The sequence below is a fragment of the Diorhabda sublineata genome, chromosome 6, assembly GCF_026230105.1.
Source record: "Diorhabda sublineata isolate icDioSubl1.1 chromosome 6, icDioSubl1.1, whole genome shotgun sequence".
NCBI classification, from domain to species: domain Eukaryota; kingdom Metazoa; phylum Arthropoda; class Insecta; order Coleoptera; family Chrysomelidae; genus Diorhabda; species Diorhabda sublineata.
In genome coordinates this window covers 17,427,118-17,453,444 of record NC_079479.1, presented here as the reverse complement: position 1 = coordinate 17,453,444, position 26,327 = coordinate 17,427,118, and the positions used below count along the sequence as shown (strand labels likewise).

The 26,327-nt window shown below is 30.9% G+C and overlaps 1 protein-coding gene across 1 annotated transcript in view; it reads right to left on the bottom strand.

Annotated features, from left to right (window-relative positions):
• Positions 1 to 22,299, bottom strand: part of LOC130445379 (uncharacterized) — a 124,334-nt gene extending 102,035 nt beyond the window's left edge. The window contains exon 1 of the mRNA XM_056780970.1: positions 21,449 to 22,299. Within this exon, the coding sequence (XP_056636948.1) occupies positions 21,449 to 21,474 (26 nt within the window). The 5' untranslated portion in view covers positions 21,475 to 22,299. The remainder of the gene's footprint in view (positions 1 to 21,448) is intronic.
• Between the last annotated feature and the right edge of the window lie 4,028 nt (positions 22,300 to 26,327).

The following is a 26,327-nucleotide window of genomic DNA, read 5'->3' as shown; positions in this document are numbered from 1 at the left end:
TGATTGAAAATTTTCAAATTCTATCTTCCTCATTTGAAGTCGAATTTCAACATTTCCCATATATTTGAATGAGTTCGCATCTAACTTTATCAGATATCGTCGATTTACATTCATTGAAGCCCATTGAGGTCGATTGTAACTTTGTGTTTATTGAAAATTTTCAAAGTCTATCTTCCTCATTTGAAGTCGAATTTCAACATTTCTCATATATTTGAATGAGTTTGCATCTAACTTTGTCGATATCGTCGATTTACATTCATTGAAGCCCATTGAAGTCGATTCTCACTTTGTGTTGATTGAAAATTTTCAAAGTCTATCTTCCTCATTTGAAGTCGAATTTCAACATTTCTCATATAATTGAATGAGTTCGCATCTAACTTTATCAGATATCGTCGATTTACATTCATTGAAGCCCATTGAAGTCGATTGTAACTTTGTGTTTATTGAAAATTTTCAAAGTCTATCTTCCTCATTTGAAGTCGAATTTCAACATTTCTCATATATTTGAATGAGTTTGCATCTAACTTTGTCAGATATTGTCGATTTACATTCATTGAAGCCCATTGAAGTCGATTCTCACTTTGTGTTGATTAAAAATTTTCAAAGTCTATCTTCCTCATTTGAAGTCGAAATTCAACATTTCTCATATATTTGAATGAGTTTGCATCCAACTTTGTCAGATATTGTCGATTTACATTCATTGAAACCCATTGAAGTCGATTCTCACTTTGTGTTTATTGAAAATTTTCAAAGTCTATCTTCCTCATTTGAAGTCGAATTTCAACATTTCTCATATATTTGAATGAGTTTGCATCTAACTTTGTCGATATCGTCGATTTACATTCATTGAAGCCCATTGAAGTCGATTCTCACTTTGTGTTGATTAAAAATTTTCAAAGTCTATCTTCCTCATTTGAAGTCGAAATTCAACATTTCTCATATATTTGAATGAGTTTGCATCCAACTTTGTCAGATATTGTCGATTTACATTCATTGAAACCCATTGAAGTCGATTCTCACTTTGTGTTTATTGAAAATTTTCAAAGTCTATCTTCCTCATTTGAAGTCGAATTTCAACATTTCTCATATATTTGAATGAGTTTGCATCTAACTTTGTCGATATCGTCGATTTACATTCATTGAAGCCCATTGAAGTCGATTCTCACTTTGTGTTGATTGAAAATTTTCAAAGTCTATCTTCCTCATTTGAAGTCGAATTTCAACATTTCTCATATATTTGAATGAGTTCGCATCTAACTTTATCAGATATCGTCGATTTACATTCATTGAAGCCCATTGAAGTCGATTCTCACTTTGTGTTGATTGAAAATTTTCAAAGTCTATCTTCCTCATTTGAAGTCGAATTTCAACATTTCTCATATATTTGAATGAGTTTGCATCTAACTTTGTCAGATATTGTCGATTTACATTCATTGAAGCCCATTGAAGTCGATTCTCACTTTGTGTTGATTAAAAATTTTCAAAGTCTATCTTCCTCATTTGAAGTCGAAATTCAACATTTCTCATATATTTGAATGAGTTTGCATCCAACTTTGTCAGATATTGTCGATTTACATTCATTGAAGCCCATTGAAGTCGATTCTCACTTTGTGTTGATTGAAAATTTTCAAAGTCTATCTTCCTCATTTGAAGTCGAATTTCAACATTTCTCATATATTTGAATGAGTTCGCATCTAACTTTATCAGATATCGTCGATTTACATTCATTGAAGCCCATTGAGGTCGATTGTCACTTTGTGTTGATTGAAAATTTTCAAAGTCTATCTTCCTCATTTGAAGTCGAATTTCAACATTTCCCATATATTTGAATGAGTTCGCATCTAACTTTATCAGATATCGTCGATTTACAATCATTGAAGCCCATTGAAGTCGATTCTCACTTTGTGTTGATTGAAAATTTTCAAAGTCTATCTTCCTCATTTGAAGTCGAATTTCAACATTTCTCATATATTTGAATGAGCTCGCATCTAACTTTATCAGATATCGTCGATTTACATTCATTGAAGCCCATTGAGGTCGATTGTCACTTTGTGTTGATTGAAAATTTTCAAAGTCTATCTTCCTCATTTGAAGTCGAATTTCAACATTTCCCATATATTTGAATGAGTTCGCATCTAACTTTATCAGATATCGTTGATTTACATTCATTGAAGCCCATTGAGGTCGATTGTCACTTTGTGTTGATTGAAAATTTTCAAAGTCTATCTTCCTCATTTGAAGTCGAATTTCAACATTTCTCATATATTTGAATGAGTTTGCATCTAAGTTTGTCAGATATCGTCGATTTACATTCATTGAAGCCCATTGAAGTCGATTCTCACTTTGTGTTGATTGAAAATTTTCAAAGTCTATCTTCCTCATTTGAAGTCGAATTTCAACATTTCTCATATATTTGAATGAGTTTGCTTCTAACTTTGTCAGATATCGTCGATTTACATTCATTGAAGCCCATTGAAGTCGATTCTCACTTTGTGTTGATTGAAAATTTTCAAAGTCTATCTTTCTCATTTGAAGTAGAATTTCAACATTTCTCATATATTTGGATGAGTTTGCACCTAACTTTGTCAGATATCGTCGATTTACATTCATTGAAGCCCATTGAAGTCGATTCTCACTTTGTGTTGATTGAAAATTTTCAAAGTCTATCTTCCTCATTTGAAGTCGAATTTCATCATTTCTCATATATTTGAATGAGTTCGCATCTAACTTTATCAGATATCGTCGATTTACATTCATTGAAGCCCATTGAGGTCGATTGTCACTTTGTGTTGATTGAAAATTTTCAAAGTCTATCTTCCTCATTTGAAGTCGAATTTCAACATTTCATATATATTTGAATGAGTTCGCATCTAACTTTATCAGATATCGTCGATTTACATTCATTGAAGCCCATTGAAGTCGATTCTCACTTTGTTTTGATTGAAAATTTTCAACGTCTATCTTCCTCATTTGAAGTCGAAATTCAACATTTCTCATATATTTGAATGAGTTTGCATCTAACTTTGTCAGATATTGTCGATTTACATTCATTGAAGCCCATTGAAGTCGATTCTCACTTTGTGTTGATTGAAAATTTTCAAAGTCTATCTTCCTCATTTGAAGTCGAATTTCAACATTTCTCATATATTTGAATGAGTTCGCATCTAACTTTATCAGATATCGTCGATTTACATTCATTGAAGCCCATTGAGGTCGATTGTAACTTTGTGTTGATTGAAAATTTTCAAAGTCTATCTTCCTCATTGGAAGTCGAATTTCAACATTTCTCATATATTTGAATGAGTTTGCATCTAACTTTGTCAGATATCGTCGATTTACATTCATTGAAGCCCAATGAAGTCGATTCTCATTTTGTGTTGATTGAAAATTTTCAATGTCTATCTTCCTCATTTGAAGTCGAATTTCAACATTTCTCATATAATTGAATGAGTTTGCATCTAACTTTGTCAGATATCGTCGATTTACATTCATTGAAGCCCATTGAAGTCGATTCTCACTTTGTGTTGATTGAAAATTTTCAAAGTCTATCTTCCTCATTTGAAGTCGAATTTCATCATTTCTCATATATTTGAATGAGTTCGCATCTAACTTTATCAGATATCGTCGATTTACATTCATTGAAGCCCATTGAGGTCGATTGTCACTTTGTGTTGATTGAAAATTTTCAAAGTCTATCTTCCTCATTTGAAGTCGAATTTCAACATTTCATATATATTTGAATGAGTTCGCATCTAACTTTATCAGATATCGTCGATTTACATTCATTGAAGCCCATTGAAGTCGATTCTCACTTTGTTTTGATTGAAAATTTTCAACGTCTATCTTCCTCATTTGAAGTCGAAATTCAACATTTCTCATATATTTGAATGAGTTTGCATCTAACTTTGTCAGATATTGTCGATTTACATTCATTGAAGCCCATTGAAGTCGATTCTCACTTTGTGTTGATTGAAAATTTTCAAAGTCTATCTTCCTCATTTGAAGTCGAATTTCAACATTTCTCATATATTTGAATGAGTTCGCATCTAAATTTATCAGATATCGTCGATTTACATTCATTGAAGCCCATTGAGGTCGATTGTCACTTTGTGTTGATTGAAAATTTTCAAAGTCTATCTTCCTCATTTGAAGTCGAATTTCAACATTTCACATATATTTGAATGAGTTCGCATCTAACTTTATCAGATATCGTCGATTTACATTCATTGAAGCCCATTGAAGTCGATTGTAACTTTGTGTTTATTGAAAATTTTCAAAGTCTATCTTCCTCATTTGAAGTCGATTTCAACATTTCTCATATATTTGAATGAATTTGCATCTAACTTTGTCAGATATTGTCGATTTACATTCATTGAAGCCCATTGAAGTCGATTCTCACTTTGTGTTGATTAAAAATTTTCAAAGTCTATCTTCCTCATTTGAAGTCGAATTTCAACATTTCTCATATATTTGAATGAGTTTGCATCTAACTTTGTCAGATATCGTCGATTTACATTCATTGAAGCCCATTGAAGTCGATTCTCACTTTGTGTTGATTGAAAATTTTCAAAGTCTATCTTCCTCATTTGAAGTCGAATTTCAACATTTCTCATATATTTGAATGAGTTTGCTTCTAACTTTTTCAGATATCGTCGATTTACATTCATTGAAGCCCATTGAAGTCGATTCTCACTTTGTGTTGATTGAAAATTTTCAAAGTCTATCTTTCTCATTTGAAGTAGAATTTCAACATTTCTCATATATTTGGATGAGTTTGCATCTAACTTTGTCAGATATCGTCGATTTACATTCATTGAAGCCCATTGAAGTCGATTCTCACTTTGTGTTGATTGAAAATTTTCAAAGTCTATCTTCCTCATTTGAAGTCGAATTTCAACATTTCTCATATATTTGAATGAGTTCGCATCTAACTTTATCAGATATCGTCGATTTACATTCATTGAAGCCCATTGAGGTCGATTGTCACTTTGTGTTGATTGAAAATTTTCAAAGTCTATCTTCCTCATTTGAAGTCGAATTTCAACATTTCTCATATATTTGGATGAGTTTGCACCTAACTTTGTCAGATATCGTCGATTTACATTCATTGAAGCCCATTGAAGTCGATTCTCACTTTGTGTTGATTGAAAATTTTCAAAGTCTATCTTCCTCATTTGAAGTCGAATTTCATCATTTCTCATATATTTGAATGAGTTCGCATCTAACTTTATCAGATATCGTCGATTTACATTCATTGAAGCCCATTGAGGTCGATTGTCACTTTGTGTTGATTGAAAATTTTCAAAGTCTATCTTCCTCATTTGAAGTCGAATTTCAACATTTCATATATATTTGAATGAGTTCGCATCTAACTTTATCAGATATCGTCGATTTACATTCATTGAAGCCCATTGAAGTCGATTCTCACTTTGTTTTGATTGAAAATTTTCAACGTCTATCTTCCTCATTTGAAGTCGAAATTCAACATTTCTCATATATTTGAATGAGTTTGCATCTAACTTTGTCAGATATTGTCGATTTACATTCATTGAAGCCCATTGAAGTCGATTCTCACTTTGTGTTGATTGAAAATTTTCAAAGTCTATCTTCCTCATTTGAAGTCGAATTTCAACATTTCTCATATATTTGAATGAGTTCGCATCTAACTTTATCAGATATCGTCGATTTACATTCATTGAAGCCCATTGAGGTCGATTGTCACTTTGTGTTGATTGAAAATTTTCAAAGTCTATCTTCCTCATTTGAAGTCGAATTTCAACATTTCTCATATATTTGAATGAGTTCGCATCTAACTTTATCAGATATCGTCGATTTACATTCATTGAAGCCCATTGAGGTCGATTGTAACTTTGTGTTTATTGAAAATTTTCAAAGTCTATCTTCCTCATTTGAAGTCGAATTTCAACATTTCTCATATATTTGAATGAGTTCGCATCTAAATTTATCAGATATCGTCGATTTACATTCATTGAAGCCCATTGAGGTCGATTGTCACTTTGTGTTGATTGAAAATTTTCAAAGTCTATCTTCCTCATTTGAAGTCGAATTTCAACATTTCACATATATTTGAATGAGTTCGCATCTAACTTTATCAGATATCGTCGATTTACATTCATTGAAGCCCATTGAAGTCGATTGTAACTTTGTGTTTATTGAAAATTTTCAAAGTCTATCTTCCTCATTTGAAGTCGATTTCAACATTTCTCATATATTTGAATGAATTTGCATCTAACTTTGTCAGATATTGTCGATTTACATTCATTGAAGCCCATTGAAGTCGATTCTCACTTTGTGTTGATTAAAAATTTTCAAAGTCTATCTTCCTCATTTGAAGTCGAATTTCAACATTTCTCATATATTTGAATGAGTTTGCATCTAACTTTGTCAGATATCGTCGATTTACATTCATTGAAGCCCATTGAAGTCGATTCTCACTTTGTGTTGATTGAAAATTTTCAAAGTCTATCTTCCTCATTTGAAGTCGAATTTCAACATTTCTCATATATTTGAATGAGTTTGCTTCTAACTTTTTCAGATATCGTCGATTTACATTCATTGAAGCCCATTGAAGTCGATTCTCACTTTGTGTTGATTGAAAATTTTCAAAGTCTATCTTTCTCATTTGAAGTAGAATTTCAATATTTCTCATATATTTGGATGAGTTTGCATCTAACTTTGTCAGATATCGTCGATTTACATTCATTGAAGCCCATTGAAGTCGATTCTCACTTTGTGTTGATTGAAAATTTTCAAAGTCTATCTTCCTCATTTGAAGTCGAATTTCAACATTTCTCATATATTTGAATGAGTTCGCATCTAACTTTATCAGATATCGTCGATTTACATTCATTGAAGCCCATTGAGGTCGATTGTCACTTTGTGTTGATTGAAAATTTTCAAAGTCTATCTTCCTCATTTGAAGTCGAATTTCAACATTTCTCATATATTTGGATGAGTTTGCACCTAACTTTGTCAGATATCGTCGATTTACATTCATTGAAGCCCATTGAAGTCGATTCTCACTTTGTGTTGATTGAAAATTTTCAAAGTCTATCTTCCTCATTTGAAGTCGAATTTCATCATTTCTCATATATTTGAATGAGTTCGCATCTAACTTTATCAGATATCGTCGATTTACATTCATTGAAGCCCATTGAGGTCGATTGTCACTTTGTGTTGATTGAAAATTTTCAAAGTCTATCTTCCTCATTTGAAGTCGAATTTCAACATTTCATATATATTTGAATGAGTTCGCATCTAACTTTATCAGATATCGTCGATTTACATTCATTGAAGCCCATTGAGGTCGATTGTAACTTTGTGTTTATTGAAAATTTTCAAAGTCTATCTTCCTCATTTGAAGTCGAATTTCAACATTTCTCATATATTTGAATGAGTTTGCATCTAACTTTGTCAGATATCGTCGATTTACATTCATTGAAGCCCATTGAAGTCGATTCTCACTTTGTGTTGATTGAAAATTTTCAAAGTCTATCTTCCTCATTTGAAGTCGAATTTCAACATTTCTCATATATTTGGATGAGTTTGCATCTAACTTTGTCAGATATCGTCGATTTACATTCATTGAAGCCCATTGAAGTCGATTCTCACTTTGTGTTGATTGAAAATTTTCAAAGTCTATCTTCCTCATTTGAAGTCGAATTTCAACATTTCTCATATATTTGAATGAGTTCGCATCTAACTTTATCAGATATCGTCGATTTACATTCATTGAAGCCCATTGAGGTCGATTGTCACTTTGTGTTGATTGAAAATTTTCAAAGTCTATCTTCCTCATTTGAAGTCGAATTTCAACATTTCTCATATATTTGAATGAGTTCGCATCTAACTTTACAGATATCGTCGATTTACATTCAGTGAAGCCCATTGAAGTCGATTCTCACTTTGTGTTGATTGAAAATTTTCAAAGTCTATCTTCCTCATTTGAAGTCGAATTTCAACATTTCTCATATATTTGAATGTGTTTGCATCTAACTTTGTCAGATATTGTCGATTTACATTCATTGAAGCCCATTGAAGTCGATTCTCACTTTGTTTTGATTGAAAATTTTCAACGTCTATCTTCCTCATTTGAAGTCGAATTTCAACATTTCCCATATATTTGAATGAGTTTGCATCTAACTTTATCAGATATCGTCGATTTACATTCATTGAAGCCCATTGAGGTCGATTGTAACTTTGTGTTTATTGAAAATTTTCAAAGTCTATCTTCCTCATTTGAAGTCGAATTTCAACATTTCTCATATATTTGAATGAGTTTGCATCTAACTTTGTCAGATATCGTCGATTTACATTCATTGAAGCCCATTGAAGTCGATTCTCACTTTGTGTTGATTGAAAATTTTCAAAGTCTATCTTCCTCATTGGAAGTCAAATTTCAACATTTCTCATATATTTGAATGAGTTCGCATCTAACTTTACAGATATCGTCGATTTACATTCAGTGAAGCCCATTGAAGTCGATTCTCACTTTGTGTTGATTGAAAATTTTCAAAGTCTATCTTCCTCATTTGAAGTCGAATTTCAACATTTCTCATATATTTGAATGTGTTTGCATCTAACTTTGTCAGATATTGTCGATTTACATTCATTGAAGCCCATTGAAGTCGATTCTCACTTTGTTTTGATTGAAAATTTTCAACGTCTATCTTCCTCATTTGAAGTCGAATTTCAACATTTCCCATATATTTGAATGAGTTTGCATCTAACTTTATCAGATATCGTCGATTTACATTCATTGAAGCCCATTGAGGTCGATTGTAACTTTGTGTTTATTGAAAATTTTCAAAGTCTATCTTCCTCATTTGAAGTCGAATTTCAACATTTCTCATATATTTGAATGAGTTTGCATCTAACTTTGTCAGATATCGTCGATTTACATTCATTGAAGCCCATTGAAGTCGATTCTCACTTTGTGTTGATTGAAAATTTTCAAAGTCTATCTTCCTCATTGGAAGTCAAATTTCAACATTTCTCATATATTTGAATGAGTTTGCATCTAACTTTGTCAGATATCGTCGATTTACATTCATTGAAGCCCATTGAAGTCGATTCTCACTTTGTGTTGATTGAAAATTTTCAAAGTCTATCTTCCTCATTTGAAGTCGAATTTCAACATTTCTCATATATTTGAATGAGTTTGCATCTAAGTTTGTCAGATATCGTCGATTTACATTCATTGAAGCCCATTGAAGTCGATTCTCACTTTGTGTTGATTGAAAATTTTCTAAGTCTATCTTTCTCATTTGAAGTAGAATTTCAACATTTCTCATATATTTGGATGAGTTTGCATCTAACTTTGTCTGATATCGTCGATTTACATTCATTGCAGCCCATTGAAGTCGATTCTCACTTTGTGTTGATTGAAAATTTTCAAAGTCTATCTTCCTCATTTGAAGTCGAATTTCAACATTTCTCATATATTTGAATGAGTTAGCATCTAGCTTTATCAGATATCGTCGATTTACATTCATTGAAGCCCATTGAGGTCGATTGTCACTTTGTGTTGATTGAAAATTTTCAAAGTCTATCTTCCTCATTTGAAGTCGAATTTCAACATTTCTCATATATTTGAATGAGTTTGCATCTAAGTTTGTCAGATATCGTCGATTTACATTCATTGAAGCCCATTGAAGTCGATTCTCACTTTGTGTTAATTAAAAATTTTCAAAGTCTATCTTCCTCATTTGAAGTCGAATTTCAACATTTCTCATATATTTGAATGAGTTTGCTTCTAACTTTGTCAGATATCGTCGATTTACATTCATTGAAGCCCATTGAAGTCGATTCTCACTTTGTGTTGATTGAAAATTTTCAACGTCTATCTTCCTCATTTGAAGTCGAAATTCAACATTTCTCATATATTTGAATGAGTTTGCATCTAACTTTGTCAGATATTGTCGATTTACATTCATTGAAGCCCATTGAAGTCGATTCTCACTTTGTGTTGATTGAAAATTTTCAAAGTCTATCTTCCTCATTTGAAGTCGAATTTCAACATTTCCCATATATTTGAATGAGTTCGCATCTAACTTTATCAGATATCGTCGATTTACATTCATTGAAGCCCATTGAGGTCGATTGTAACTTTGTGTTTATTGAAAATTTTCAAAGTCTATCTTCCTCATTTGAAGTCGAATTTCAACATTTCTCATATATTTGAATGAGTTTGCATCTAACTTTGTCAGATATCGTCGATTTACATTCATTGAAGCCCATTGAAGTCGATTCTCACTTTGTGTTGATTGAAAATTTTCAAAGTCTATCTTCCTCATTGGAAGTCGAATTTCAACATTTCTCATATATTTGAATGAGTTTGCATCTAACTTTGTCAGATATCGTCGATTTACATTCATTGAAGCCCATTGAAGTCGATTCTCACTTTGTGTTGATTGAAAATTTTCAAAGTCTATCTTCCTCATTTGAAGTCGAATTTCAACATTTCTCATATATTTGAATGAGTTTGCATCTAACTTTGTCAGATATCGTCGATTTACATTCATTGAAGCCCATTGAAGTCGATTCTCACTTTGTGTTGATTGAAAATTTTCAAAGTCTATCTTCCTCATTGGAAGTCGAATTTCAACATTTCTCATATATTTGAATGAGTTTGCATCTAACTTTGTCAGATATCGTCGATTTACATTCATTGAAGCCCATTGAAGTCGATTCTCACTTTGTGTTGATTGAAAATTTTCAAAGTCTATCTTCCTCATTTGAAGTCGAATTTCAACATTTCACATATATTTGAATGAGTTCGCATCTAACTTTATCAGATATCGTCGATTTACATTCATTGAAGCCCATTGAAGTCGATTGTAACTTTGTGTTTATTGAAAATTTTCAAAGTCTATCTTCCTCATTTGAAGTCGATTTCAACATTTCTCATATATTTGAATGAATTTGCATCTAACTTTGTCAGATATTGTCGATTTACATTCATTGAAGCCCATTGAAGTCGATTCTCACTTTGTGTTGATTAAAAATTTTCAAAGTCTATATTCCTCATTTGAAGTCGAATTTCAACATTTCTCATATATTTGAATGAGTTTGCATCTAACTTTGTCAGATATCGTCGATTTACATTCATTGAAGCCCATTGAAGTCGATTCTCACTTTGTGTTGATTGAAAATTTTCAAAGTCTATCTTCCTCATTTGAAGTCGAATTTCAACATTTCCCATATATTTGAATGAGTTCGCATCTAACTTTATCAGATATCGTCGATTTACATTCATTGAAGCCCATTGAGGTCGATTGTAACTTTGTGTTGATTGAAAATTTTCAAAGTCTATCTTCCTCATTTGAAGTCGAATTTCAACATTTCATATATATTTGAATGAGTTCGCATCTAACTTTATCAGATATCGTCGATTTACATTCATTGAAGCCCATTGAAGTCGATTCTCACTTTGTTTTGATTGAAAATTTTCAACGTCTATCTTCCTCATTTGAAGTCGAAATTCAACATTTCTCATATATTTGAATGAGTTTGCATCTAACTTTGTCAGATATTGTCGATTTACATTCATTGAAGCCCATTGAAGTCGATTCTCACTTTGTGTTGATTGAAAATTTTCAAAGTCTATCTTCCTCATTTGAAGTCGAATTTCAACATTTCTCATATATTTGAATGAGTTCGCATCTAACTTTATCAGATATCGTCGATTTACATTCATTGAAGCCCATTGAGGTCGATTGTCACTTTGTGTTGATTGAAAATTTTCAAAGTCTATCTTCCTCATTTGAAGTCGAATTTCAACATTTCTCATATATTTGAATGAGTTCGCATCTAACTTTATCAGATATCGTCGATTTACATTCATTGAAGCCCATTGAGGTCGATTGTAACTTTGTGTTTATTGAAAATTTTCAAAGTCTATCTTCCTCATTTGAAGTCGAATTTCAACATTTCTCATATATTTGAATGAGTTCGCATCTAAATTTATCAGATATCGTCGATTTACATTCATTGAAGCCCATTGAGGTCGATTGTCACTTTGTGTTGATTGAAAATTTTCAAAGTCTATCTTCCTCATTTGAAGTCGAATTTCAACATTTCACATATATTTGAATGAGTTCGCATCTAACTTTATCAGATATCGTCGATTTACATTCATTGAAGCCCATTGAAGTCGATTGTAACTTTGTGTTTATTGAAAATTTTCAAAGTCTATCTTCCTCATTTGAAGTCGATTTCAACATTTCTCATATATTTGAATGAATTTGCATCTAACTTTGTCAGATATTGTCGATTTACATTCATTGAAGCCCATTGAAGTCGATTCTCACTTTGTGTTGATTAAAAATTTTCAAAGTCTATCTTCCTCATTTGAAGTCGAATTTCAACATTTCTCATATATTTGAATGAGTTTGCATCTAACTTTGTCAGATATCGTCGATTTACATTCATTGAAGCCCATTGAAGTCGATTCTCACTTTGTGTTGATTGAAAATTTTCAAAGTCTATCTTCCTCATTTGAAGTCGAATTTCAACATTTCTCATATATTTGAATGAGTTTGCTTCTAACTTTTTCAGATATCGTCGATTTACATTCATTGAAGCCCATTGAAGTCGATTCTCACTTTGTGTTGATTGAAAATTTTCAAAGTCTATCTTTCTCATTTGAAGTAGAATTTCAATATTTCTCATATATTTGGATGAGTTTGCATCTAACTTTGTCAGATATCGTCGATTTACATTCATTGAAGCCCATTGAAGTCGATTCTCACTTTGTGTTGATTGAAAATTTTCAAAGTCTATCTTCCTCATTTGAAGTCGAATTTCAACATTTCTCATATATTTGAATGAGTTCGCATCTAACTTTATCAGATATCGTCGATTTACATTCATTGAAGCCCATTGAGGTCGATTGTCACTTTGTGTTGATTGAAAATTTTCAAAGTCTATCTTCCTCATTTGAAGTCGAATTTCAACATTTCTCATATATTTGGATGAGTTTGCACCTAACTTTGTCAGATATCGTCGATTTACATTCATTGAAGCCCATTGAAGTCGATTCTCACTTTGTGTTGATTGAAAATTTTCAAAGTCTATCTTCCTCATTTGAAGTCGAATTTCATCATTTCTCATATATTTGAATGAGTTCGCATCTAACTTTATCAGATATCGTCGATTTACATTCATTGAAGCCCATTGAGGTCGATTGTCACTTTGTGTTGATTGAAAATTTTCAAAGTCTATCTTCCTCATTTGAAGTCGAATTTCAACATTTCATATATATTTGAATGAGTTCGCATCTAACTTTATCAGATATCGTCGATTTACATTCATTGAAGCCCATTGAGGTCGATTGTAACTTTGTGTTTATTGAAAATTTTCAAAGTCTATCTTCCTCATTTGAAGTCGAATTTCAACATTTCTCATATATTTGAATGAGTTTGCATCTAACTTTGTCAGATATCGTCGATTTACATTCATTGAAGCCCATTGAAGTCGATTCTCACTTTGTGTTGATTGAAAATTTTCAAAGTCTATCTTCCTCATTTGAAGTCGAATTTCAACATTTCTCATATATTTGGATGAGTTTGCATCTAACTTTGTCAGATATCGTCGATTTACATTCATTGAAGCCCATTGAAGTCGATTCTCACTTTGTGTTGATTGAAAATTTTCAAAGTCTATCTTCCTCATTTGAAGTCGAATTTCAACATTTCTCATATATTTGAATGAGTTCGCATCTAACTTTATCAGATATCGTCGATTTACATTCATTGAAGCCCATTGAGGTCGATTGTCACTTTGTGTTGATTGAAAATTTTCAAAGTCTATCTTCCTCATTTGAAGTCGAATTTCAACATTTCTCATATATTTGAATGAGTTTGCATCTAACTTTGTCAGATATCGTCGATTTACATTCATTGAAGCCCATTGAAGTCGATTCTCACTTTGTGTTGATTGAAAATTTTCAAAGTCTATCTTCCTCATTTGAAGTCGAATTTCAACATTTCTCATATATTTGAATGAGTTTGCATCTAAGTTTGTCAGATATCGTCGATTTACATTCAGTGAAGCCCATTGAAGTCGATTCTCACTTTGTGTTGATTGAAAATTTTCAAAGTCTATCTTCCTCATTTGAAGTCGAATTTCAACATTTCTCATATATTTGAATGAGTTTGCATCTAAGTTTGTCAGATATCGTCGATTTACATTCATTGAAGCCCATTGAAGTCGATTCTCACTTTGTGTTGATTGAAAATTTTCAAAGTCTATCTTCCTCATTTGAAGTCGAATTTCTACATTTCTCATATATTTGAATGAGTTTGCATCTAAGTTTGTCAGATATCGTCGATTTACATTCATTGAAGCCCATTGAAGTCGATTCTCACTTTGTGTTGATTGAAAATTTTCAAAGTCTATCTTCCTCATTTAAAGTCGAATTTCAACATTTCTCATATAATTGAATGAGTTTCCATATAACTTTGTCAGATTTCGTCGATTTACATTCATTGAAGCCCATTGAAGTCGATTCTCACTTTGTGTTGATTGAAAATTTTCAAAGTCTATCTTCCTCATTTGAAGTCGAATTTCAACATTTCTCATATAATTGAATGAGTTTCCATATAACTTTGTCAGATTTCGTCGATTTACATTCATTGAAGCCCATTGAAGTCGATTCTCACTTTGTGTTGATTGAAAATTTTCAAATCTATCTTCCTCATTTGAAGTCGAATTTCAACATTTCTCATATAATTGAATGAGTTTCCATATAACTTTGTCAGATATCGTCGATTTACATTCATTGAAGCCCATTGAAGTCGATTCTCACTTTGTGTTGATTGAAAATTTTCAAATCTATCTTCCTCATTTGAAGTCGAATTTCAACATTTCTCATATATTTGAATGAGTTTGCATCTAACTTTGTCAGATATCGTCGATTTACATTCATTGAAGCCCATTGAAGTCGATTCTCACTTTGTGTTGATTGAAAATTTTCAAAGTCTATCTTCCTCATTTGAAGTCGAATTTCAACATTTCTCATATATTTGAATGAGTTTGCATCTAACTTTGTCAGATATCGTCGATTTACATTCATTGAAGCCCATTGAAGTCGATTCTCACTTTGTGTTGATTGAAAATTTTCAAAGTCTATCTTCCTCATTTGAAGTCGAATTTCAACTCTCTCATATATTTGAATGAGTTTGCATCTAACTTTGTCAGATATCGTCGATTTACATTCATTGAAGCCCATTGACGTCGATTCTCACTTTGTGTTGATTGAAAATTTTCAAAGTCTATCTTCCTCATTGGAAGTCGAATTCCAACATTTCTCATATATTTGAATGAGTTTGCATCTAACTTTGTCAGATATCGTCGATTTACATTCATTGAAGCCCATTCAAGTCGATTCTCACTTTGTGTTGATTGAAAATTTTCAAATCTATCTTCCTCATTGGAAGTCGAATTTCAACATTTCTCATATATTTGAATGAGTTTGCATCTAACTTTGTCAGATATCGTCGATTTACATTCATTGAAGCCCATTGAAGTCGATTCTCACTTTGTGTTGATTGAAAATTTTCAAAGTCTATCTTCCTCATTTGAAGTCGAATTTCAACATTTCTCATATATTTGAATGAGTTTGCATCTAACTTTGTCAGATATCGTCGATTTACATTCATTGAAGCCCATTGAAGTCGATTCTCCTTTGTGTTGATTGAAAATTTTCAAAGTCTATCTTCCTCATTGGAAGTCGAATTTCAACATTTCTCATATATTTGAATGAGTTTGCATCTAACTTTGTCAGATATCGTCGATTTACATTCATTGAAGCCCATTGAAGTCGATTCTCACTTTGTGTTGATTGAAAACAACACAACACAACAATCGACTTCAATGGGCTTCAATGAATGTAAATCGACGATATCTGACAAAGTTAGATGCAAACTCATTCAATTATATGAGAAATGTTGAAATTCGACTTCAAATGAGGAAGATAGACTTTGAAAATTATCAATCAACACAAAGTGAGAATCGACTTCAATGGGCTTCAATGAATGTAAATCGACGATATCTGACAAAGTTAGATGCAAACTCATTCAAATATATGAGAAATGTTGAAATTCGACTTCAAATGAGGAAGATAGACTTTGAAAATTTTCAATCAACACAAAGTGAGAATCGACTTCAATGGGCTTCAATGAATGTAAATCGACGATATCTGTCAAAGTTAGATGCAAACTCATTCAAATATATGAGAAATGTTGAAATTCGACTTCAAATGAGGAAGATAGACTTTGAAAATTTTCAATCAACACAAAGTGAGAATCGACTTCAATGGGCTTCAATGAATGTAAATCGACGATATCTGACAAAGTTAGATGCAAACTCATTCAATTATATGAGAAATGTTGAAATTTGACTTCAAATGAGGAAGATAGACTTTGAAAATTTTCAATCAACACAAAGTGAGAATCGACTTCAATGGGCTTCAATGAATGTAAATCGACGATATCTGACAAAGTTAGATGCAAACTCATTCAATTATATGAGAAATGTTGAAATTCGACTTCAAATGAGGAAGATAGACTTTGAAAATTTTCAATCAACACAAAGTGAGAATCGACTTCAATCTGCTTCAATGAATGTAAATCGACGATATCTGACAAAGTTAGATGCAAACTCATTCAAACATATGAGAAATGTTGAAATTCGACTTCAAATGAGGAAGATAGACTTTGAAAATTTTCAATCAACACAAAGTGAGAATCGACTTCAATGGGCTTCAATGAATGTAAATCGACGATATCTGACAAAGTTAGATGCAAACTCATTCAAATATATGAGAAATGTTGAAATTCGACTTCAAATGAGGAAGATAGACTTTGAAAATTTTCAATCAACACAAAGTGAGAATCGACTTCAATGGGCTTCAATGAATGTAAATCGACGATATCTGACAAAGTTAGATGCAAACTCATTCAATTATATGAGAAATGTTGAAATTCGACTTCAAATGAGGAAGATAGACTTTGAAAATTTTCAATCAACACAAAGTGAGAATCGACTTCAATGGGCTTCAATGAATGTAAATCGACGATATCTGACAAAGTTAGATGCAAACTCATTCAAATATATGAGAAATGTTGAAATTCGACTTCAAATGAGGAAGATAGACTTTGAAAATTTTCAATCAACACAAAGTGAGAATCGACTTCAATGGGCTTCAATGAATGTAAATCGACGATATCTGACAAAGTTAGATGCAAACTCATTCAATTATATGAGAAATGTTGAAATTCGACTTCAAATGAGGAAGATAGACTTTGAAAATTATCAATCAACACAAAGTGAGAATCGACTTCAATGGGCTTCAATGAATGTAAATCGACGATATCTGACAAAGTTAGATGCAAACTCATTCAATTATATGAGAAATGTTGAAATTCGACTTCAAATGAGGAAGATAGACTTTGAAAATTTTCAATCAACACAAAGTGAGAATCGACTTCAATGGGCTTCAATGAATGTAAATCGACGATATCTGACAAAGTTAGATGCAAACTCATTCAAATATATGAGAAATGTTGAAATTCGACTTCAAATGAGGAAGATAGACTTTGAAAATTTTCAATCAACACAAAGTGAGAATCGACTTCAATGGGCTTCAATGAATGTAAATCGACGATATCTGACAAAGTTAGATGCAAACTCATTCAAATATATGAGAAATGTTGAAATTCGACTTCAAATGAGGAAGATAGACTTTGAAAATTTTCAATCAACACAAAGTGAGAATCGACTTCAATGGGCTTCAATGAATGTAAATCGAAGATATCTGACAAAGTTAGATGCAAACTCATTCAATTATATGAGAAATGTTGAAATTCGACTTCAAATGAGGAAGATAGACTTTGAAAATTTTCAATCAACACAAAGTGAGAATCGACTTCAATGGGCTTCAATGAATGTAAATCGACGATATCTGACAAAGTTAGATGCAAACTCATTCAATTATATGAGAAATGTTGAAATTCGACTTCAAATGAGGAAGATAGACTTTGAAAATTTTCAATCAACACAAAGTGAGAATCGACTTCAATGGCCTTCAATGAATGTAAATCGACGATATCTGACAAAGTTAGATGCAAACTCATTCAATTATATGAGAAATGTTGAAATTCGACTTCAAATGAGGAAGATAGACTTTGAAAATTTTCAATCAACACAAAGTGAGAATCGACTTCAATCTGCTTCAATGAATGTAATTCGACGATATCTGACAAAGTTAGATGCAAAACTCATTCAAATATATGAGAAATGTTGAAATTCGACTTCAAATGAGGAAGAGAGACTTTGAAAATTTTCAATCAACACAAAGTGAGAATCGACTTCAATGGGCTTCAATGAATGTAAATCGATGATATCTGACAAAGTTAGATGCAAACTCATTCAAATATATGAGAAATGTTGAAATTCGACTTCAAATGAGGAAGATAGACTTTGAAAATTTTCAATCAACACAAAGTGAGAATCGACTTCAATGGGCTTCAATGAATGTAAATCGACGATATCTGACAAAGTTAGATGCAAAACTCATTCAAATATATGAGAAATGTTGAAATTCGACTTCAAATGAGGAAGATAGACTTTGAAAATTTTCAATCAACACAAAGTGAGAATCGACTTCAATGGGCTTCAATGAATGTAAATCGACGATATCTGACAAAGTTAGATGCAAACTCATTCAAATATATGAGAAATGTTGAAATTCGACTTCAAATGAGGAAGATAGACTTTGAAAATTTTCAATCAACACAAAGTGAGAATCGACTTCAATGGGCTTCAATGAATGTAAATCGACGATATCTGACAAAGTTAGATGCAAACTCATTCAAATATATGAGAAATGTTGAAATTCGACTTCAAATGAGGAAGATAGACTTTGAAAATTTTCAATCAACACAAAGTGAGAATCGACTTCAATGGGCTTCAATGAATGTAAATCGACGATATCTGACAAACTTAGATGCAAACTCATTCAAATATATGAGAAATGTTGAAATTCGACTTCAAATGAGGAAGATAGACTTTGAAAATTTTCAATCAACACAAAGTGAGAATCGACTTCAATGGGCTTCAATGAATATAAATCGACGATATCTGACAAAGTTAGATGCAAAACTCATTCAAATATATGAGAAATGTTGAAATTCGACTTCAAATGAGGAAGATAGATTTTGAAAATTTTCAATCAACACAAAGTGAGAATCGACTTCAATGGGCTTCAATGAATGTAAATCGACGATATCTGACAAAGTTAGATGCAAACTCATTCAAATATATGAGAAATGTTGAAATTCGACTTCAAATGAGGAAGATAGACTTTGAAAATTTTCAATCAACACAAAGTGAGAATCGACTTCAATGGGCTTCAATGAATGTAAATCGACGATATCTGACAAAGTTAGATGCAAACTCATTCAAATATATGAGAAATGTTGAAATTCGACTTCAAATGAGGGAGATAGACTTTGAAAATTTTCAATCAACACAAAGTGAGAATCGACTTCAATGGGCTTCAATGAATGTAAATCGACGATATCTGACAAAGTTAGATGCAAACTCATTCAATTATATGAGAAATGTTGAAATTCGACTTCAAATGAGGAAGATAGACTTTGAAAATTTTCAATCAACACAAAGTGAGAATCGACTTCAATGGGCTTCAATGAATGTAAATCGACGATATCTGACAAAGTTAGATGCAAACTCATTCAATTATATGAGAAATGTTGAAATTCGACTTCAAATGAGGAAGATAGACTTTGAAAATTTTCAATCAACACAAAGTAACAATCGACCTCAATGGGCTTCAATGAATGTAAATCGACGATATCTGATAAAGTTAGATGCGAACTCATTCAAATATATGAGAAATGTTGAAATTCGACTTCAAATGAGGAAGATAGACTTTGAACATTTTCAATCATCACAAAGTGAAAATCGACTTCAATGGGCTTCAATGAATGTAAATCGACGATATCTGACAAAGTTAGATGCAAACTCATTCAAATATATGAGAAATGTTGAAATTCGACTTCAAATGAGGAAGATAGACTTTGAAAATTTTTAATCAACACAAAGTGAGAATCGACTTCAATGGGCTTCAATGAATGTAAATCGACGATATCTGACAAAGTTAGATGCAAACTCATTCAAATATATGAGAAATGTTGAAATTCGACTTCAAATGAGGAAGATAGACTTTGAAAATTTTCAATCAAGACAAAGTGACAATCGACTTCAATGGGCTTCAATGGATGTTAATCGACGATATCTGACAAAGTGGTTAAGAAAGCTTAACAAAGTTTCTTTTTAGGACACTAGATAGGTACTTATTATATATTTTCAACTTTTCTACGTCTTCGTTTTTCGAATTAGTAATTTCATTAGTGATTACAGGTAGGTACATGAAAACGTTTATTAAGTAAAGAAAGAACGTAGAATTCATACAGTGTAGAATTTATTTCAAGTTTCAAAATTTCTGTTTCATTTTCTACCCAGTAATAAATAAAGCCTTTATCAAGTCCTAAATTTTGGATATTACATTTAGAATACGAATTATAAAAGGAAACATCGAGAAGAGGTATATAAGTTTGCTTAAATAAACAAAAAAGGGTGGTTGGTTTTTGAAGATAAAATTCTTGGAAGGATAAAGAAAGGATCTGAGAAGGTTCAACAATTTATCAAAATATCAATCATAATTATTACATTTGGACAATAAAATAAACATAAAATTTTAAAAATAGAATAACAATCCCTCGAAAGATATTGAAATATCAACCCTAAAGACTATCTTCTACCTACCTAGGAATTATTGTACCCCGAGAAGCTCACACCAGAAATTAAATAATTGAAAAGTGAATATTGAAAGTTTTGACTAAACAGTTTTCAAAATGCAAATCAGTCACCAGAAAAACATTCTTGACAACTTCATTAGCTCAAATTTTTTTCTATTCGAAAAAACAAAGATATTGAAGCAGCTAAGCACTAAATTCAAACAATAAATAATTTTCTCTTTCCTATACCCACCAATTATTGAACAAGAGGAACAAATACCAAAAAAAATATTAGAAACCTTCACTTGGAAAGTTTTCTATGAAACAGAAAACTCAATTATTAGTTTAGTAACAACCCTTTAGCTAATTATGTATTGAGTATCTATCAATCAAAAAAAAATATGTGAAAAACGATTAGATTAAGTTTGTTTTATTAAAAGATCCCCAGTTTAATGCACTTGAAAATTCAAAGTTCCAAAAGAATGGCGGCATATAACCGATATATAAAAGAAAATAGTTTCCACTCCATAATCTGAGACCAAATGACAAGAAATATTTTAGGTAGTAAATTTAAAATCAAATGAATAAGACAAAAAATCACTCACCAGTTCACAAATGAGGAAATCACCATCTTGGTAGTTAAGAATTTTCCGTTTATCCATAATTTTCACAATATTGCATTAAAACACGGAAAATTCTTTATCGGATTATTGTTAACACGCACGTCCACAAACATCAAAGAAAAACAAATAATTTTTAATGTTTATTTTCAATCCGTTTCACGAAAATTTTCAAATAAAAGCTATTTTCTATCGATATACTGAGAATTTCCAATGTTTCTAATAAAAATTTTCAACATTAGTCACATTTTTAAAACTAGAAATCGAAAGTTTTTTTTGTCGTTATCGAACAAATCCGGTATCTCTGTATTTTATTTATCTAATAATAACTATTTTGTACTACAATCGAAATAAGGTATTTTAATATTAATATCTATATATATTTTTATATGAAAAAACACATTACAGTTGAAAAGATTTGACGTGAACAATAATTGCGTCGACATACAAAGTTGGCCGACATGCTGTCTAGACAGACAAGGGTCAACGAACTATTTGATGCTATATTTTAGATTATCGTTTGTTTAATGTTTATAAGTAAATTAATGATTCAAACAATTTCAAATTATCTGAAGAATATGCTTAATTTTAATTACTTTGAAAATATTAATAAAATAATAATATAACATTAGCATTCCATAAAATGTAATACACTGAAATCGTTCATTTTCCTGGAAACTTTAATTGGACAAATCTCGTTAATTTTTACATAAAGAGAATAATATCTTACCTATATCAATAAGAAAATAGTTTTCACTTCACCATCGAAAACAAAATTGCACGAAATTTTACGAATAGAAAATTTAGCATCAAATATGTCTGCCCGAATTTGTAATACTGTCAAAGTTTCATTATCTAAATAATTAAATGCATTGTTTAAAGCTTGTGACGTCACATTTAAAGTGCGCAAGTCAAAAACAAGTCTAGACATTCCCAACGAATTCGAAAGGGGTCAATGAACTGAGAAGATGTAAAAGTTTTGATTTATTAAATAATAAGTAATTAAATATTACATATTTTGTTATATAATTTCCATATTGAATAAAATAGTGTTTTTAAAGAGCAATATAAATTTTTAATAATATTTCTAAGAAAGTTTCGAATAATTAGTGATAATAGATATACTTCATACAATAAAACATGGCATAGATTTAATTATTACAATTCACAATAACTTAATATTATTAAATGGCTATATAAGTAGAGGTTATGGGCAGCAAATAATAGTAATTTCCTTTTGGTAATATATACTTTTAATGTTTTACGACATACCTTCGTTTTTCGAATTAGTACTTTCATTGGTGATTACAGGTACATGAAAATTTTTATATTAATTAAGGATCGTAGAATTTGAAACGATGTTTCCAAAAAATTAGTTGCATATGTATAAAGACAAAATCAAAACTTTTTTGTTATCTTGATATCGAGAATTCTGTGATTTTAAAACTTCCCATAATGTAGGGTGGTCCTCATCCCCAAATTACATAAACCATATAAGAAAATATTCTATTGAACATTATTTTTCTCATGAATATCAAATATAAATTCGAAATGTGAAGTAAATAAGAAATTCTTCCAACAAAGATGAGGGCGTCTAAAAAGGGGCTTCACGGTCAATTTTTGTTATCGGTATTAAATCCTCAACATATATAAATATTTTGGTATTACTATCTATTATTTATGTAGAATAATGCGATTTTAAAATTTCTCATAGTGAAGGGTGGTCCTTAACTCTCTAACAATTCTGTTGAATGTAATCTCATAAATATCAAAAAAAATATATTAGAAACAAACAATTCTTGGAACAAAGACAAAGGCATCCAAGAAGGGGCTGCACGATCATTTTTCGTTATCGGTATTAAACCCTCGATATAATGTAAACAAACTATTCTACAAACAGATAAAAAGAGTTCCAAAACTGCACCGCACGTGTTATTTTTCAAATATAAATATCAACCCAAGGATACTTTCAACAAAAAAGGGACTAATAATGGTCAATAACAGAATATAATATAAATGAAAGATTTCTAAAATAAACACACCAGAATCCATTGTAAACCATTAAAAATATTGAATTCTAAACAATCTACTTTCACTATAAGAATTTCTTATAGAATAACCATTGTTTTTCTGAACATATGATGATGATATGAAGTATAGCTGATTTAATAACACTGATGATAAAATTAAAGTCAGGAGAATTTCCAGTCAAACTAAACGAATAGAAACAAGGTAAGGGTAGAAAGTTGGATATCAAACAACATTTAAACGATGGAGGAAACACTAATCTGCAGAAAGAAATGCTTATCAACTAGTAAAAATAATTTGAATTAACACGATAATGAAGTGAGTAGTTCGGCATCTATTTTGAAAACAAAAGAGGAACAAAAAACGCAAAGAAAAAAATGGTATGAGAGGTAATCAACAAGGAGAGAATGAAAAATAAAAAAAAAGTATCAAATGATGGATGGCACCACAGTTGATGGTGAAAAAGAACAATTAAATCAGGATAAGGATACTACAGAACCAAGTCCAAAAAAAATAAGGTAAAGAAAACAAAATTATCAGCTAGCAGCCGTTTAAATGGATCGGTTAACGGTGAAGAAGAACAAGTAAATGGAAACGATAGTTTAGAATGTAGTCTGAAAATAAAGAAATTATTAACAAATAGTGTTGTAAATAGTATAGTTGATAGTGAAATGTTTCTATAGATTATAAAAAGAAAAATATCAAAAGTGTTTTAAAAATATAAATATGGGCCAATTGAGAAGACATTAAGGTTTAAAGGTATACCCGTTGTGATCCAAAAATACCCAAAAAAGTCGCTTCCATCAAAAAAGAATTTCATTCTGATATAAAGAGTATGTATCTATCTTTTGTTTTATAAGGTAATATTTAATTTCCAAATCAGATATATTATATTATTTCAAATGCTATCTAAATTTATTAATTAACAGATTCAACATAGGTAACTAATGGAAATTAATATTAAATTTTATTATTGATTGCTTTAATATTTTCTCATTAGTATTGGCATTTTTTACCTTCATTTTTTACAGATTTGTCAAACAAGAAGATGCTCAAATGCAGTTCAACAAAATGGTAATGTTTTCAAAGAAAAGCATTTGTGTGTTCGTTGGAAATTTTGATTTCTGTAAGTTTTATTAATGACATACATATTTTTGAATATTCAATAAGTATTAATTATATTTATTATTCCTTTGAGACCTAAGGAGCTGAAGAAGAGCAGTTATGGAAATTATTTGAACCTTATGGTTTGATAGAATCAGCTGTTAGAATTGTCAGAGACCCTCGTACCAGTATGGGAAAAGGATTTAGATATGTCAATTTCAAAGATGCCGATGCTGTACAATCAGATTTCCAAATGGAAAATGTGAAACTTGGTGATCGGGAATTGAGAATTAAAAGCGAGTCATATAACTGGTTGCGGATATAACAGGCGTTACAAAAACACTTTCAGTAAAAATCAAACAAGAAAATTGAATTTTCACGAAAACCATTGCTCAAATTCGAAAACTAATGTGATTTGCACAGAGCGGTATTTTGGTATAAGGATCCCAGAAAAGCTATCAGTTTTTTCGAAAAAAGATCATTTAGGGGGAAAAAGTGGAGAAAAAAACGTAAAAATCGGATTTTCACGAAAACCGATGCTTAAATTCGAAAACTAATGTGATTTTCGAAATCTCTATGAGAAAATACATGATACCACGTATTTTTTTCGATACTTTCCTTTATCTGATGTGTTTAGATAGTTGTTTTTAGAATTAGAAATATCAAATTTGTATATAATTGATTTAGTCTCACCCTTAAGGAGAGGCAACCAATTATACACAATGCTTCGAACTGGTTGTTATATAAACAGGAGAAAGACTATAATTAGTTTCCGGCGTCGCTCGGTAGACAGCGACATAATCGTAAAATCATAGAATGAGTAAAAGGATTGTGGTTTCAATTCAATAACATTTTTTTATTTTATCTATGAGACGTATAACGGGTTGCGAATATGACAGGCGCTACAAAACACGTGCATCCTCTGTGCCATAATGTCCGAACCACACTTTCCTCACAGTTACTCACTGTATAGCAGAGAGGAAAGTTTGTGTTGTATCGGGCAGATGGCGGTGGGTGAATCAAGAGGAGAAAATTGGATTTTCACGAAAACCATTCCTCAAATTCGAAAACTACTGTGATTTTCGGAATCTCCATGGGACAATACATGATACCAAGTGTCAAAATTATTCAGAACTAATACAAAATAAAGATAGTCATTAAGAAAATGGTCTTTTTTATTACCAAGACAAACCTTTCCACTTTGAAGCAAAGCTGCAATAATATAATCAACTATTTTCTCCAAATTGTCATACTTAATAATTTTCATTACATGACTTAATTATCATATAGTTTTTCCAAGTTTAAACAAACTTCGTGTATAACAAGAAAACAATTATAAATTAGAAAAGAATTCAATTCATAATTTTCACAATATTGCATTAAAACACGGAAAATTCTTTATCGGATTATTGTTAACACGCACGTCCACAAACATCAAAGAAAAACAAATAATTTTTAATGTTTATTTTCAATCCGTTTCACGAAAATTTTCAAATAAAAGCTATTTTCTATCGATATACTGAGAATTTCCAATGTTTCTAATAAAAATTTTCAACATTAGTCACATTTTTAAAACTAGAAATCGAAAGTTTTTTTTGTCGTTATCGAACAAATCCGGTATCTCTGTATTTTATTTATCTAATAATAACTATTTTGTACTACAATCGAAATAAGGTATTTTAATATTAATATCTATATATATTTTTATATGAAAAAACACATTACAGTTGAA